The 18,090-nt window shown below is 36.6% G+C and overlaps 1 protein-coding gene across 3 annotated transcripts in view; it reads left to right on the forward strand.

Moving 5' to 3' along the window:
* Positions 1 to 18,090, forward strand: part of nhsb (Nance-Horan syndrome b (congenital cataracts and dental anomalies)) — a 44,600-nt gene that overhangs the window by 13,182 nt on the left and 13,328 nt on the right. Inside the window, exon 1 of one of the 3 annotated variants that reach the window (XM_057362490.1) lies at positions 10,242 to 10,414. The exons of 1 other annotated variant lie outside the window; for it this stretch is intronic. In XM_057362490.1, coding sequence (XP_057218473.1) covers positions 10,378 to 10,414 — 37 coding nt within the window. In that variant the 5' untranslated portion in view covers positions 10,242 to 10,377. Of the gene's footprint in view, positions 1 to 10,241; positions 10,415 to 16,495; positions 16,580 to 18,090 lie in introns of those variants that run through there. One more of the 3 variants, XM_057362491.1, reaches the window with a different exon arrangement.

Below are 18,090 nucleotides of genomic sequence, written 5' to 3' on the forward strand. Positions count from 1 at the left end.
AATTGTTTTTTATTGCATGAATGTACAGAACATTAAAAATGGACAAACTGATCAAAATAACAAAAAAAGTTACAGTGTGTGCAGATCTTGAGAGCTGCACAAAAAAACAAGCTCATATTTATGTTTAAACAACACAATACTACTATTTTTACATGTAGGATCTGTTCAAAAATGAATAGATCATGGAATAAGCCTGATTTCATTTGTATTTGCATTCTCTCAGTCTTTCACATTGCTGTTGGGTGACTTTGTCATTCCTGATGTTTGTTTCTGTTAAAATTCTTTACCAAAAAATGACCACAATACATGAAGAAATGCTGTTTAAAGGCAAAACTGGAGTGGTCTCTTATTTTTTCTGCGTCTCTGTATGATAAATTCTTCCAGTACCAAATAATCTGAGCTGTGTTATCCACATTCATTTTTGTAGATTTGTGCTTTTACTGTATGTCTCATTTGAACCTTTTTTGTTTTCCTAAGGAATTGTAAGAGAAACATCTGGGACCACGCCGATACTTAAAAGAAACGTAAACACCACGTCTCTTGGCAATAAAATTGTCCTCTGGGCCAGTCACATTTCAGTAAATGTATAAAATTATTTGACTGGACAAAAGCTTTTCGTCTTTTTTGTCGTTCTGTGCACAAGATAAACTACCAAGATGTTTTGAGCTCCACTCAACCTTGTGATTTTAATTGTGGAGTGCTTTTCTCCAGGGTTTCCATTCATCATTTTGTACACCGCTTGAACAACGCGTGTCTAACACATGGAATTGCCGCTGCGAAGACTGGAAGCATGCATTTTAATGTGTTTGTTGCCCTGTTCTCCGGGGACTGTTTTGTCTGTCCTTCAGTAGCCTTACGCATGGCCGGTGTTGTTGGGGGGCGTCACGGAGGGCTAAAGGGGGCTGGTAAAGGGCCTGGGATTTTTACAAATACTGTCAAAGGTTTGAATAATGGGAATGAGGTGCGTGTGTATGTGGAGGGGGGAAACGGGGGGGTTGTTGAAACAAACACACGAGTACGCAAGCACACATGCACATTCTCAACTTGGCAGCATCTGTGCTGTGGTCCGTCACAGGGTCACCACAATAACAACCATTGCTAATTATCCAATCAGTCAGCAGAGCCATAAGCGGCTGTTCTTGCAACACTCCTTTTAAGCTTCAAAAGCTGAAAGCTTCATCCGACGCATGTTTTTCAACTCCTGACAGACTTCTGTCCAAGTCTTAATTGCACCGGCTTAGCATTCTTAAGTATTCAGAAACAGACTAAGATGGCGTAACCAAGACCAATGTAGTATTAACTGTAGGTTAATAAATTAGTGTGAAATACAGATCTTAAGTACTAATAAGCTCATTCAAAACTAAAAATGGTTCTTTTAAGGAATAGTTCATGCCAAAATACTCCTGATGTTGTTCGTATTGCTGCTGTCCTGAAACCTCTCCATATCTCCATATTTTGTGATTTTTATTTTTTGCCATAAGTCATTATTATTACTCACCCTTTATGTTTGTCACTTGGTTTTGCAAATATCTAACCAATAAAAAGTATTATAAAGTGCTTGTCAACTTTTACAACACAGTATGTAATCATTTAAAAAGTACAGTGTTTTGGACATACAAGGTTTCAGAAGGATAGCGACAATATGCATAATTAATACGCAAATATTTTAAAGTTTTGTTCATTAACCTTTTGCTATTGCAACACAATATTGTGCTCTGCAGAAAGCAGAAAATATACACTCATAAACTACCCTAAACTGCTCATAAATACAGATGAGATCGATATTTCAGCTGAAATCTCTCTAATCTTCATAGCCACTTTTGTCAGGCTTTAAAAAGGACAAATAAGTAAAAACAAGCAGAAGTCTTGACTCGGTTTCATGTGTTAAAACAAAATTCCTGTGTAAAAATTCTTGTTTGAGCAGGTGTAGAAAAGAATTGTCATATGGAAGTGAAGTATTCCTTTAAAGATTTCGAAAGATATATAACATGCTTAACTAAATTTATTATGAGAGCTCATAACGTTTTACTGTACTCTGCATGTGGAACTGTGCTTGTGAACTGTGTGGAAACCCAAACAGATAACAGGAGATTCCTCCACTTCTAGAGAAACAAAAGAGTGTGCCCAGTGTGTGACAGAGAAGCAGTGTTCTGTCCCACCCCTAGTAACCTTTCTTTGCCCTTCATTCAAGTCTCTCTCTCTTTATTTGACCATTCTGTCACTCGCTCATCATCATTTCCATCATGTGGTTTGTGGCTGTGGTACACTGTGGTAATGCAGATTACTTCTTGCGTTTGAATGAACAAATTATGCAGACACAAAAAATACACCGAAAGCATCCTCATATGGTTCCATGTGTGTGTTAAATAACGTTATAGAAAAATTAGCAGCAGTCTCTAATCTCAATTATATCTCTGTACCACCAAATGCTGTCAACTTTACATGGCACAAGTTGGCATTTTCACTTATTTTAGTAATATATCTTTTTAAACTGGCAGCTTTTGCCCTCACTCAATTTTTTGGACTTTGTTTGGTCTTTACCTGCAATAGAAATTTGTGTTAGTTTAAACATTAAAGCAGAAAATATACACTCATAAACTACCCCAAACTGCTCATAAAAACAGTCTGACGAGATCGATATTTCAGTTGGAATCTCTCAAATCTGTGCCAAAGTATTGCTCGCGTTTCATCAAAGAACAGACGTGGGTCTGAATACGCTGCTGCTTTCTTTCACATCTCGAATGCACACGTTGCTCCTCCTCTACAGGAAAGTACACGTAGGTTCAAGTGTATGCTTCAAAAAGTAAAAGTATCTGTATCGATATTGGCGATACAGGCCCTGTATTTACATGGTTTCAGATTGATACCAAATTTTGTAGTATTTCCCACCCTAACAGCAGAGCAGAGGAGGAGCAACGTGTGCGTTAGAGATGTGAAAGAAGCAGCGTATTCAGACCCACGTCTGCTCTTGAGAAACGGATTAGAAATGAAATATCGTTCTTCTTAGACTAGTATCAATCCGATAACAATACCAATTCTGGATTAGTTTGAGTTGTATACGCAAGTGATGATCGTTAAGTGGGTGGAGCCCTGATCAGCCTCCATTTGACACGCCCCTTTTTCTGCACCAATCAGAATATCCTGTAATTATACTCAACAGCTGTGTAGGGTGGTTATAAAGCCTGTGTTGAGTTGAGGTAGATGTTGGTGTTGTGTCTGCATGCCATTCTGCTTACATGCATTTCTGTTTATTGTTACTTTTGACCGCCTTGTTGTAAATTGATAATATACTGTAATTTTACTGCTTTCAATTTTTTTTGTTAGCCATATTTGACTCTTTTGTAGTTGTAATATCACACGATCTTGTGTTTTATGATCTTGGTTTCAATTAGTAGATAAATCTCAATCATCAGATATTGCGTTGCAGGTCTTAACATGAAATGGGTTATGGGAAGCTATGTGCAAACTGTGGGTGGGAGTTAATGGATTTCTGGATTGAACTGACCATATGCAGGCCTGCTGTGTAAGCCTGGCTGGACAGCAGTTCGGTCTGGCAGGCAGTTTAGATGGAAATCCTTCCAAAAGCTTGATTGGGTGAGGAAATAATGTATCAGGTGATCGTACATGAATGAATGGAGATTTGATTGCTTATAAATAATATCGAGACAAAAACCTTCATTTTCAGGGCTGAGAGACCAAGTAATTTAAGGATCACCCATTCCTAAATTTCTCAAGTGGGGTGGGCTCAATGGTAGTCACAGCCTGTGATATTTTAAGTATTAGGCTATAGCCAAAATAAAACATAGTATAGATTGTGTTTTGATCATTGAAGTTTGATCATGAAGTTTGTGTTCATGAACTAATTTGACAGGTTGTGGTTATTTAATAGCATGTTTTTTGTTATTCATATTAATGTGACACCGTTGTAAAGACATTTATTAAAAGGTCTGAAATCTTGCACGCGTTTAGTTTCTTCCATGAGGTCTTTCTTTGTTCGGAACTGTTTGTGTGTGTTATAAATAATTAAGGTTGAGTGCATTGCAGGAGTGGAGAGGATGATATATAGGTCACTGTGTGATGTCTGCTTAGGGAGGTGCACACACAATCACACATTTACACACACGGGCGCATAAAGGATTCTCCGTGGAGTGTTTGTATTGGCGAGCAGACTGGCACGAGATGTGTTACCTGTGCCTACACAGCTTGGTTAAAAGGAAAGCCTGTCCCTCAGGTCCGCCGCAGAGGCAAACCTCATTGTCAGACATGGCAGCAGTATCAGTCAACTTTTGTGTCTTTGAAGCAATGATGTACGGTAAACAGAATCAATTCAATCCTAACAGAAAATCGAAATATGCATTATTACGTAGACACTGTCATTGCTTAATTCTGTTTTCTGTCAGATGCGTTGGTGTGGGATAAAGTGAGTCGCACATGGTCCCTGCCATGTGCACATTTTGCTGTGAGTTGGGTTTAGGTCACACATTAAGTGATTCATTCTCCATTTTCAGGCACGCTGTCATTCTGAAACCCACGAATTATGCGCGTGCTATTTGTAGTAGGGTCTTTCTTGGGCGTGACCTACATTCGCCAGGCTCTGGCTGTTAGCACAAACTGCCTCGATCACATCATCACCAAGAGCATGTTGTGCTGCTATTTCATTGGCTGTTTCCTCAAGCTCTTTGTAGGGTACCACCAGGGCTGAATAAGAAACGAGCGAGGCACGGAAAAAAGAAAAATCACATTGAATCAGTTGTTGTGGTTCAAATTGTACTTTTATTGTTGTGACGATTTGGAGCTTCATTTTTAAAGGAACGTTTAAAGGAAAAAGATGAAGAAAATATAAGGATATAAAAACATATCAACGAGTTAAAAAAAACTTTTAGAAATGCTTTTAGTTTAAGGTTTGCTTTTTAACAATAAAATTCTGTTTTCATGCACATGCTTGAGTATGAACCAGTACTATGAGTCATGTGATGATATAACAATCTTCTAATCCATGCTCGGTACTGTCTCTCCATGTCATTTTCGCAGAAAAGATCCAGCACATCACTAATAACGTGTAGGCTCAATCAGACGTGAATCTGACCTCATAAGACACTCGCGCGCACACTGCGGCAGGCATGCGCAACGTGCGTGTGCTTCCTCCAGATGAAGCGGGATGAACTGCTGCATCTCCAGTACACACACACACACACGGCAGGGTGCATCGCTCCCAGCATATGTGCTGGTTTCCATGGAGACAGAGAGTTAAAAATAACATGGGCGACGGCTTTATTGTACCATTCACCAACACGTCTGACACAAAATGTCACACGCGCATATACGAACACAGAGAACACCCCCCCTTGAGGATGAGACAGGGCAGACGTTTCTGATGGGCAATAACAGGCAGGAATAGAGAACGCTGGACTCTTGTCTTTTACTCTTTCTCATTCACGCACACTACGCTTGCCCCAGGGGTTCTGCAGTGCTACTGCACGACGAGACTACACCCCACCCTGCTGCAGTGGCATTCACACGCGTGCACGATAAGCTCCCTTTCTCCCACGTTAACCCACTTTCCTCCACAAACAGCAGCCTGGCACAGAACGACACTACCCGAATCTCATGTCCACATCACATTTTTATTTCACTTAGAATTCCAGATTTAAAAAGTGGCTTTAGAGCAAACAGAGAGACTTGCTCAGATGTTGCTCTTTTATAGCTTTGAGGGAGTTCTCAGTTGTGTTTCAGATACCAACTTAAGATGTTTTTCTTAAAATTGCTTGGGAGAGAAAAAAGCAGAAACAAATGAGAAAATTGGCAAAATACAAGAAGAGTTGGTGTAAAATGAACATAGATTGCATAGGGCCCTATAAAATTTGTTTGATTTTTCTGGATTCTGTGTTTTAGTAATATAGCCCATACAAACTTCAGTATACCAAAGTATTCACTTATACTATATTAACTATATTAAAAAACCTACAGTAGATACTTTGAACCATACAGGAAATAATCTGTAAAAATAGGCTATAATGTAGTAACCAGTATCATATCAGCACATCTGTGTTTTATTTTGTTTTTAGGTCTACTTAAAGTAATATCTTTGTATTAATAAGTAAAAAATTCTAACACATTTACTTGAATTTACTAAAATCTACTGAATAATATAGGCTACTTAGTGGTGGAAATATAAATAAAATCAAGGGGTATGGTGTGGTAAAATGTATGTTATGTGTGGAAAGCATGGGGCTCTAATTGTACAGATAACATAATCTGGATTTGGGTAAATTTGATGAGAAAAGAGTTCCTATTAAGATTTGTTAATTTACTTTTGATTGGAGACTTGACTGTTTCAGTGTTCGATCTGTGTTCAAGTTGTGACATTGTTGAGATTTCTTCTGAAACTCTATCGGAGACATTTGTGAGATTTCTGGGTTTTAATTCATCATAATTCATCAAGTGTTTTAAGCAAACATGTTTCCAGTCAGGTTGTGGAGTGATGCTACTTTGTTCCAGCACAGTATGCCAGACCATGGTGGACTGCAGAATCGTTCATAACTCAAACAAGCTTGGGGAATAACCCTGTGCAAACTGTGTTTAGCACAATTTGTTTTGGTCATGTTTGCACTATTACAAGGTTTGAATAATTCCTATAGTGAATCATGTGCAGAAATGCAAACAGCACATGCAAGTGTGCAAAAGTCCCTGCATATACATATGAGATGACTAATTATTTTTGTGTGCTCATTTGCCCGATTTTATATTTTGAAGGGCCCGGAAAGATTGTTTCATTCTTACAGTGCATGATACTATAAAATATCAGAAATGAACAGATTCTGAAGCATGACTAAGCATGCTTTGCTTAAGTACTTTTGAAGGCCTTTTTTTAGGACATTGATGCTTTTAGAGCAAATAGAGCTCATGCAAATTTATGTTCTTGGAATACCCCCACAAAATAAAGATGAGCACAAGGTAAAACATGATATGCTTTGTGAACCTCCCACACACAACACGAATGTTGAATCGCACAGGTGTGTTTGTGTATGTAGCATTGCAATGGCCAACTGAAATGGATGTAGTTTCAACAAGAACTGTTGTAGAATGTCATTTATCCTTTCCTTCCTGTTCTCTGTTATTCTGTGGTTACCGCAGACCATGTAATGATGCATTACATCATATTGTATGTATTCTGGACAGTGTTCTGAAGTATGTCTATCACACACGATGGATCTGATGTTAAGGTCTTTTGTGACTTGTTTGTTTCTGTATGTGTGCTGTACTGCATGCTGATTTGCTAGTTGGCTGGTAACTTCATAAGGAAATCCAACATAATATGTGTTTAATATCAAATTTAAAAAACAACACTCGAACCTTCTCTGATGTAAGTGATATGCACGATTTAAATCCAAGACATGCAAATTCTTAATAAAGAAAACCAATTCTCAAGGAATGAGTTTTTTATGAAAGGTCAGAAATATCCACAGATTAGAATAATAAGTTATCAATTTATGGACAGATATGCAGTAGTGGCAAAAAGGATGATTGGAGGGCATATTTGCACATATTTGCTTTCAATGCTTTTGACAAAAAGTCTTTGAAAAAAGTAGTGACTTGCACTACCTCAGAGGATTTATATTTTTGTGTGCATGGCTTATGTATATAGGTCTTTGGCTGCTCTTACATTTAACTATATATATTTTATTTCTTATGACTTTATAATTGTTCACCTGTCATCCAGAGGAGATGCTAACTGTATTTCATTGTTCCTAAACAATGACAATAAAGTTCTATTCTATTCTATTCTAAACTACAGCATATCAAGAGAATATGTTTTATTTTGCATAGAAAAACAAAAAGCAAAAATTTGCACCCTCAGATTCCAGATTTTCTAATAGTTGTATCTCTGTAAATATTGTTTAAATATTGTCCTATCCTAACAAATCATACATCAATTATTTATTCAGCTTTTAGATTATGTATATACATAGATGATGTATAAGAAAAAAAAATAGAAAAACTGACCCTTGGTTTTGTGGTCCAGGATCACATAGCAGTGGTTTTTCTTGGGCCTTGACTCAATGTGTTGTTTTTTGGCCTAGCTTCCTAAAATTCTTCCCAAGGCTAAGCAACTACAACTACACGACATTTATGAAAAGTGAATACATATTTAATAATATTAAAACTATATATTTTTTAACAGTATATTTATTACTTTTTTCAGTTTGCATATCTCAACAGGTTCCACAATAGGTAATAATCATGTAAACACAGCAATCATTTTACATCCATTAAAACTAATTTTTAATAAAACTTAGATAAAGGGCGAATACAAACATTTTTCAGTCTTGGGCATCACTTTTGGACATCAAAGGGGGTCATGTGTGGTGGGGGATGTTATGACTCAGTGTGAGACTAATTTACAATAGTCACACCTGCTGTGAGCTCAGGTGAGTATGTGATTGTTAAGGAAGAGGAGGAGCTGTAGAGTATAGACGGATGACGTGCTCTGTGATCCTCTGTTGTAAATTACAAATTACCTGCCATTTACCATAGAGACGCTATGATCACAAACACTGATAGCATTCTCTTGCATTCTAGAGTTTTGCATTTATTTTTTACTTAATAGTTGGAATTTATCCCATATATTTAGCATTAACGCAAATATAGCATGTAAAGATATAGTTTTGAGCTGAAGTCTTAGCCAAAGAAAGCCCTGTAACTAATTTCCATCACTCGGGGCCAGTGTCGAAAAAATGTTGAATTTGATGTGAAAACAAGAGTACAGTATCCATTCTGATATACAGTAGTAATCAGTTTCAGATATCTTAACCACATTTGTATATTCTGTCATATGCAATGTATTGTTTTTGCATAAAGAAAGGTTTCCATTTTTTCACAAGTATACAATTTTAATAAGTTTAACCATTTACAGAAATCAGAAAAATATGTTACTTAGTCCTGTATGGCACCATCAGTTGGTAGAAATACCAACAGACTGTGTATGTTGCTACAAGAGCAGACCGTTAATAATAGTGATGCCTGGGAAGAGGAAAGCGTAATCTAGAAAGAGACATCCCTTAACTGTCAGATCATTTTTTCCTGCATTTCAGAACAGTGACATTCAATCACAACATCGAAGGTACCATGTTAACAAAGGAGACTAAGGCCATTGCTCTTAAAAGAAAGCATATAAGACAACCAAAACAAACAAGAGTATTGTAGTGCATTCTATTGCTTGTTTCTACAAACTGCAAAGAAGCGAAAAACGTGACTACGTCTTAGTCCTCTGTCAGCCACCGTAGTGCTTTTAAAGGGAGGGGAGGGCTGGAGTGAGCTGTTGGTTGCATTTCGCAACCTCACCCTAGATGCCGCTAAATTTCATACACTGGACCTTTAAAGGGATAGTTCACACAAAAAAAAACAATTTCTGTCATAATTTTTGTGCACTCACTGTTCAAAACCTGTCGGATTTACTCTCTTCTGTGGAACATAAAAGAAGATATTTTGCGAAATGTCTCAGTGGTTTTATTTTTGGGTGAAACATCCCTTTCAGCCAATTAAAAGTCTTGCATTACAATTCTGTCATTGCAGTGGCCCATTCTTGCCTTTTCCCAAATCCAAGCATGTGAATGTGCTATTAATGGGCAGCTTGCAGAGCAACAAGCTGCCAGTCGAAGCAGCCAGACGTGTGTTTCTCTGTATGTCAATGTGATGCTGCCTGCACTAAACACATACAGTCAGACCATTTAACTGCAAGGTCACAGGCGCAGGATGACCAGATTAACAGGGATTAACAGGAAGTTCTGTATTATTCCAGGCAGAGGGACCGGAGTGTGTGTCACATTTATGTCCATGCTCGGTTCTCAGATATGTACACACTCTCTTTGATGCCTACTGGGAGAGACAAGCTATAATTGTGATGCAATAATACAATGTTTTCTTTTTTTTGGTCTGCCTTGCAAATGCATTTCACTGAATAGACATGCATGCTGTTGTTTTTTATATAATGACAGACTTTCAACATTAAATGAATGGCAGCTGATTGACCAAAAACTGACAGTGTTGCACATGAACTATTGTTATTGTGATTTTGCTATAACACCAATATGAACTAACTATACTTATACTTTGGACCAGTTCATACTCTTGCCCATTAAGAGATTAAAAGCAGGAAATGTGCGGACTGGAATGTACCACATGTACTGTGCTCCTGCGGGGGCGGTATTAACTGCAGATGGGCTACATTGGTTTATTTTGTGGCTTGTCGGCTGCAAACCGCAGCAGGTGAGCTTGTGCACAGGCATGTGTCTGCGTGTGAGGTAGATAAAAGGAGTGAGTGTTGATGGACAGCTGAGCTGGCTAGGTACTGTTGGATATAGCTGTACTTCCAGAACAATGGCTTTTGCATGCTGTGTTCCTGTGAGATCAAGAGGTATGTCCATCTGTGCATTCGCTAAATTCATCCAAGAAGAAATGCCGCTCTGTTACTGTTTTCTTAGGGTATGCTTTTGTCTTAATATTGTGAAAGTATGTTGTATTGAAAGTGGAATCGAAGAATGTTGTGTTATGTTTATATATTTTTCATGGTCCTTATTTAACCCGATCATTTATATAACATTCTTTAAAGGTTAGTTAAAAGGATTGTATCTGGTTAATATTAACTGGGCTCATTAATAATAAGAATATGTGAGAGTTGGGTTTTTTGGCTTGTAAACTTATTTAACTTATTTATTGTTAGTTAAAAGACACAAACAAATATGGATTTTTGATGTTGCTGGCTGACATAGATTTTTAGACATTTGCATTTTGACATATGTAGCAACAACATATTTTTGTAGTTGAAACTTACTGATGTTTTTTTATTAAGCACCATGTACAATATAATAATTTTCAGTTTTCAAAAACTAATTTTTAATAAGTTAAGTTGTGAAGAGATTTAACGGAATAGCTTTGAAATGAAAATTCTGTCATTATTTACACGCCCTCTTGTCATTTTAAACTTGACTTTCTTTCTTCTGCAAAACAAAAGAAGATATTTTGAAAAATGTTGGTAACAAAACTGTTGGTCCCCATTGACTTGCATTGGTTTTGTGTCCATACAATTGAAGTCAACGGTTACCAACATTTTTTTAAATATCTTTTGTGTTTTGCCAAAGAAGAAAAATCACACAGGTTTAAAATGACAACAAGGTGAGTAAATGAATATGTTATGACTGATAAAAAAATATGGTGCTAAAAATGAAATTGTTCACTTTCTGTGGTACAATTCTGAACTACCGCCCTGGCCATCAGAAAAAAACTGTACAGTACACTATATCAGGGTACCATATTAAAAATTGATTTCAAAGTTACTGGACTATTTACATGTACTTCATTGAAGTCTGTGATTCTAAACATAAATTATGTATTCTCATGAGGAATCTGTTATTTCTCTCAGTGATCATATTTGATGTACAGTACTAGAAAAGCTAAGCCTGTCATAGTGATAATGTTTCTGTTACACAGACTGTCTGTTAATGTTTGGACTGCACGTCTGACATGTTGGAGCATGCAGTTGTGTTGTTGCATGCTGAATTACAGTGATGGCGGTGCAGTTCAGCTGCTTTTGGGTTTGGTCCATGTGCTGTGTGAAGATCTTGAAATGCTGCAGCATTCACAGTACTGTATGTTAAGGTTAAAGGAAAAGTTTACCAGATATGTCATGGGGGTAGATAAATATAACTTTCACAAATACAAAAATATTTTATATTACAGGTTCCTAATTTTTGTGGAGTTACAATAAGGGTTGACTGGAGATTTGAAGTCTGAAGCTTTGTACTATATTTCTACATGTGTGTGGTTATAAAAGCAGATTCTTGGGGTGGAGTAGAATGTGCCTACGAAAGAAATCGTCCCAAGATGAACTAGCACTTTTGACAAATTTAGGTTTAGATTAAGTTAATCCGTATTAAACTTGCAGGCCGGAACAGTTTATTAAAAGCATGTGTGTGCGTGTGCGTGCGTGCGTGCGTGTGTGTGTGTGTTGGAGAAAGAAAGTCAAGAAAAAAAGTACAAGATCTGACCTATCTAAACTCAACATCTCATCTGAACTGCATATTGTAGCCTGTTAGAGAAGGGTTAGACTAATGAATGTTGGTGCTAAAACATGAACCTATAAGGTGCTTGATTTTCATCCGACACTTTTTTATTTGATGTCTGTCAAACGGTACATTTACATTTAGTCATTTAGCAGACGCTTTTATCCAAAGCGACATACAAAGTAGGGGAAAATAATAGAAGCAATTTGTGCAACAAAAGAACAACAATGCATAGGTGCAGTAAAAACTGGTTTCTGTCAGCCTATCACAGTGTACGAAGCTAAGATTTTTTTTTTAAAGCTATATCAGTATGCTTGCTGTGTGTTTGTCAAAACAGTGGTCAGCAGTTTAGGAAGCGGTCAGTTCATTCTGCTTCAGAGATTCTGTTATGCCTCATATGTAAAGGTCTACAAGTCAAGTCTCAACAGGGTCCCTCGTTCCTCACCCTTCAGTCAGTGATGTTGCCCTCAAACCAAGCATATCTTACCAGACCCTCCCCCCCTTACATGAAGCGTGGTGGTCTGTGTTCAAAAACACCAATAAACATAAACAGCTCAAAGTTTACCTTTGGCATAAAAATAAAATGTTGTTTTATAGTGTATTTGTGACCCAGCCTGTGAATTTTGTGATTTACTTTTTTACACAAAATCAACTTCTGTGAAAATATAACCTAGACTGTGTGAGGCTGTGTCAATGATTGAAATCATAGTTAAATTGATGCTTGAATTCAAAGTTTGAAGCTCATATGTGCATTTTGACCCCATAGCCTGGGTTTCACAATTGATCATGTCAACTGGTGTCATTTTTTTACATTTTAAATTGTAAAAATTGTAAGAAAAAAAATCTAAATGATCTCCTCTGTACTCTGGTCAGACTTCAGCCATATAGCTAAATACCATTTGTAAATGAGATCCATTTGGAAACTTTTCATTTATTTATGTTGCCTTCTTGTTTATGTTTCATTTATTGCACGTATTTATGTTACGATTTATACACCTGTGACTATGAAGACTGTTGGTATATTCTTGATTTTTATACTTGATTCATCTATATTATATTCTTCTTTATTATATTATAGAAGATTGCATGCTCGCACATGTTAAATTGCATGCAGAAAGTTGTTTCATCGTTGAATTATTTTAAAGGAGATTTTATTGGTGAGGTTGTGAATTGTAATCAACGGCGCACTCCATGGCTCACCCCTCCCCTTCGAAGCACTACGGTGGCTCTCACGGGACAAAGATGTTGTCGCTTCTTTTCCGAAGGAGATAATGTACTTACGAAACATGCTCAGTAGCAGTTTGTCCGTTTAGGGTTAGTGTAGAAACAACATGGCGAATTCTATGCATGTAGATAGAAATTCTAAAAACATAACGCTTCATTATGTAAGGTCTTTATACATCTCTTTATATTATATTGCATTTCTTTCAATAGATCCTCCTTAATATTACACACAGCACCTTTAATGCAGTTAAGATATGGTGCTGTTTGTGTTTAAGTAAAGAACCCTGTTGCATTAATTCATGCTAAAATGGCAAAAAATGAAGGTGTTCAACTGCTTCTCTGCCCTAGAGAAAAAGAAGCAGCCCTTTAAAGAGGTCCACACATACTGTTATATAGTAGTGTTGTTTTGAAATATCAGTGGGTATTAAGCGCTCCTGCAGAGGGACCAGCTGTGAGACACAGCATCCCCAGCCCCCATCAGAGAGAGTCAACATCTGTACCGCAGGCAGCTAGACTTCTACCAGCTAACAATCTCGTTTCAGAGAATAAATATATATTCATTATTTATGAAGCACTTCATCCTATCTGTATCCAGTGCACATGGCTCTGCATGTTTCTTGATTAGTGCTGTAAAATGAAGTCTACCCATAGACAAATCTGCTATCTGATTTTCCTCACTATGATCGCAGCCGTTGTATCTTTCTCTGAGCTCTGCTAGGCAAGTTTGACCTAGATTCAACTAGCGCTCCGACTGCTAATGACTAGTGCATCTGTATTAATAAAAGAAGAGCTGCAGCTGAGGGTTTGGGTAGCGTGTGAACACAGTCTCTTTATGTAGATGTTTGTGAAGTGGTCGCGGTCTTATTTTGGTATTATAAATTCAGGGTTTTTTTAGATTTGTGTTCTCCATCATGCTCTAATGCAGGATTTCTCAAACTGGGATCCAATGACCCCCAGGGGTTGCAAGGGGTCCCTAGTAATTTTCAGGGGAAAAAGATGAAGTATTGTAATTCTACTGAATATTATTTTTGTTTCATTTTTAAGTGTTTATATTTATTTGCTTTTTTTTTCGTCGCTGTCCTTCTGAAACCTTGTGTCTAAATTCACTGTTTTTTAGGAAATTGAAAAAACGTTGAACTTTTCCAATAATTGCACACCGTGTTGTCAAAGTTGACAAGTACTTTTTAATACTTTTTATTATTTAGATATTTGCATAACCCAGTGACAAACATAATGGGTGACTAATAATAATGATTTATGGCAAAAAATTTAATCCCAGAATATGGAGATTCAAGGTTTCAGTTGTATCAGGATCTTTCTAGTGAGTTTTGCTCACTATAGTTCTTTTTTCGTGTGAAAGTGAAAGTTTTTTTACATCATATGTACTATTTATGTAACAAATTTTTTGTTACATACTAGGGATGTAACAATATCAAAATCTCACTGTGCGATAATACCTTGGTATAAAGTCCACGGTACGATAATTATTGCAATATTTAAAATGACAAATGATGACTTGGAAACGTGCCATAAGCATCCTCTTTTCTTTATCCTCTAATCATAACTGTTGCTTAGAGGTACGAGTTATATTATGAGATGGGTCAAATTACCTAAAAATCCCTTTTATAAAATAAAATAAATGCACCAGATGGACCTTGACAAAGGTAACATCTATTATTTTTTCTAACATTCTCTATTCCTGGCCGGAAGACCTATCGTTTCAATATTGAGACAATTTTGCTATTGTGATAACACAATATCGATAATATTGTTACATCCCTAATACATACATTGTGTTACAATTATGTCTTTACACATAAAAAATTATAGATGGATATGTACTTTAGAAAGATGTCGCTCACAAAAGGTTCATCTTCTTTGGGGATCCAAGGCATCTAATGCAGCTGTTCTTCTTTAGGACCCAGATTTCAAATTGTACATGATGTGGAAATCCAACAAAATAGTTATTGTATAAGAAAATGTCAAATCAAACCTCGAAATAAATTAAAAGTACTATGAATTACATATATCTCAATACACATTTTTACACTCTAAAAAAATGTTGGGTCAAACAGGTTAAAATAACCCAGGGTTGGTCCTTGGTTAAAATATCTCATTTTTATATTTCACCCACCAGAAAATATGAGACATTTTTTCTTCCATATAAGTTTTTTAAGGAATATATTTATTGATTTATAACTTTTAAACACAACAACTTATCAAATAAACAAAAATAAATAAATAAATAAATAAATGCATACAAATAAAAATAAATTAGGTAAAAAAATCGACTCACCACTTAATTAGTTCAGAAAAGCAATAGACAATTTTTGATGCAACAATCTCTGTATTACAAAATGATATCTCCCTAAACAAACCCTCTAGAGAAGATAGAAGAAATGCTTAGTCCTCTTCCATATAAGTTAATAAGCTTATTTATTTATTTAGGCTAATCATGTTTGCATGTATATTACTTTTTTATGAGGTTTATCCATAGTTATATATGGAGAACTATAAAAAATGAATATGGTGAGTGATTACTGTAGTATATATTTATAGATGTATTTTAAAGGAACGATTTGGAGATTTTAGCGGCATCTAGCGGTAAGGTTGCGAACTGCAACCAACGGCTCACTCCACCCCTCCCTTTCGAAGCACTAAGGCTCTCACAAGACAAAGATGTCGTTGCGTATTCGCTTCTTTGACGAATAAGTTAACGTATTAACGAAATGCACTCTATAGAACAGTTTGGGGCTACTGTAGAAACAACATGGAGAACTCCATGCAAGAGGACCCGCGGTGTACAGTATGTATAGAAATAGCTCATTCTAAGGTAATAAAAACATAACGCTTCATTATGTAATGTCTTTATACACCTCTGAAGACATAGTTATTTATATTATATTGCATTTCTGTCAATAGATCCTCCCAGAAAATTACACACAGGACCTAATAGCGTTATTCAGATTGATCATTTAAAATTGCCTTCCTATAGTACTAATTAGATCTGTAGAGATTCTTTTCTTTGCCATGCTCCTGGCAGAGGTTTGTCCTGACTCACATTGCTGACAGTGCACCTGCTGGAGACAGAACGAAAGAAAAAGGGAGAGAGCAAGAGAGCTGTCTCAGTTCAGTCATGCAGTAGTAGTAGCAGGATGCTTCATCCTTTCATTCTGTGTGACCAGCCCAATGAGAGATGGGTAACTCTCAGAGGAAGATACCTGGATCTGGCTTGAAAAAAAGAAACAGGATTTAGGGGGGTAGTAAAGATGCAGGCCAAATAGCAGACACGACAGGTAAGAACTAGATTTCAGACACGGGTAGTGATTTACGTTTTCTGCTGGGGTGAAACATACATTACAAGAGATGTGTGCAGGTAGTCCTTAGTTGCTTAAGAATATAGGTGACCATTTGATAAGTTTAGAATGTTGTTTTTATATTCTGGTGCATTTATACTGCAGAATACTGCTGTCTCATCGGGCATCGATCTCATTAAGTGATTCAAAAACAATCCCCAGTTACTGTGATTTTTGAATGTCGCTAAACTGTGGAACGTTTTAATGCTTGGATGATTGAAATTTAGTGTACCTTATAAGCTCAACTCTGACTAATAACTTATAACAAACTTTTTTATGTTACAAAAATCTACACATATCTCTATCCTACCACAATACATTCCTCTAGTTCTATACAACAGAATCATCAGTTTCAGTCAATAATTACGGTAGAGGTCACACATGTGCCGCATGAGGTTCGCTTTTTGGAAATGCGGTGCAGAAATGTCAGAAGCAGCAGAGAAGTGCTGAGTAATTGAGTCTGTTCACTGCATTCGCACATCATTACAGCACACGTAATGATGAAGAGAAGAGAAGGGAGGGGAGCAGGTAAAGGAAGGTCTGGTATCAAAGCACCAACTCACAGCCTTTTCTTCTGAAGCAGATGTGGAAGAGAGCTACCCTACACAATGTGTTCCTATATGTTTGAATGATATGTATATACTGTACTTCTATATGTATTTTTTTAAGCATTCTTTTTTTTACTTGCTTAATTGCTACATTAGTTTAGCTAAATAAATATTTCAGTGAAGTCAACAGTATTTGTGCTTTTGCTGCTTAGAAATCACTTGGGAAACTTAATAAGGTGCTTATGTAATTGCATTCAAAACAATAACTGCCACATATCCAGACACCAAGCTTCCATTGTTTGCACTTAAAGGTCCAGTGTATGAAATTTAGCGGCATCTTGCAGTAAGGTTGCAAATTGCAACCAACGGCTCACCCCTCCCTTTCAAAGCACTACAGTGGCTGACACAGGAATAAGATGTCGTCACGTTTTTGCTTCTCTGCCAGGATGTAACGTATTTATGAAACACACTCTGTAGGGCAGTTTGTCCTTTTAGGGCTACTGTAGAAACAACATGAATTCCATGTAAGGGGACCCGCGGTGTATGTAGATAGAAATAGCTCATTCTAAGGTACATAAAACATAACACTTCATTGTGTAAATAAACACTGCTGAAGACATAGTTATGTATATTATATTGCATTTCTGTCAATAGATCCTCCAAAAAAATACACTGGACCTTTAACAAATAAAAACATGAATGCAGATGTCATCAAAAAGACAAATAGTTCAAACCTGTCAGAAATATAAAGTTGATATTCAAAATGCATTACGTTGTCACAAATGAATTCTCAAGAGCCAAAAACATTAGAGCTGGACATAAATACGACCAGATTTTTGAAGATGAATTAAAATGTCTTTGAGATCAATTTCTTCAACTTTATGATAACTTTTGTGATCTAAT

Source organism: Triplophysa rosa, linkage group LG20, assembly GCF_024868665.1.
Source record: "Triplophysa rosa linkage group LG20, Trosa_1v2, whole genome shotgun sequence".
In the NCBI taxonomy this organism is placed as follows: Eukaryota; Metazoa; Chordata; class Actinopteri; order Cypriniformes; family Nemacheilidae; genus Triplophysa; species Triplophysa rosa.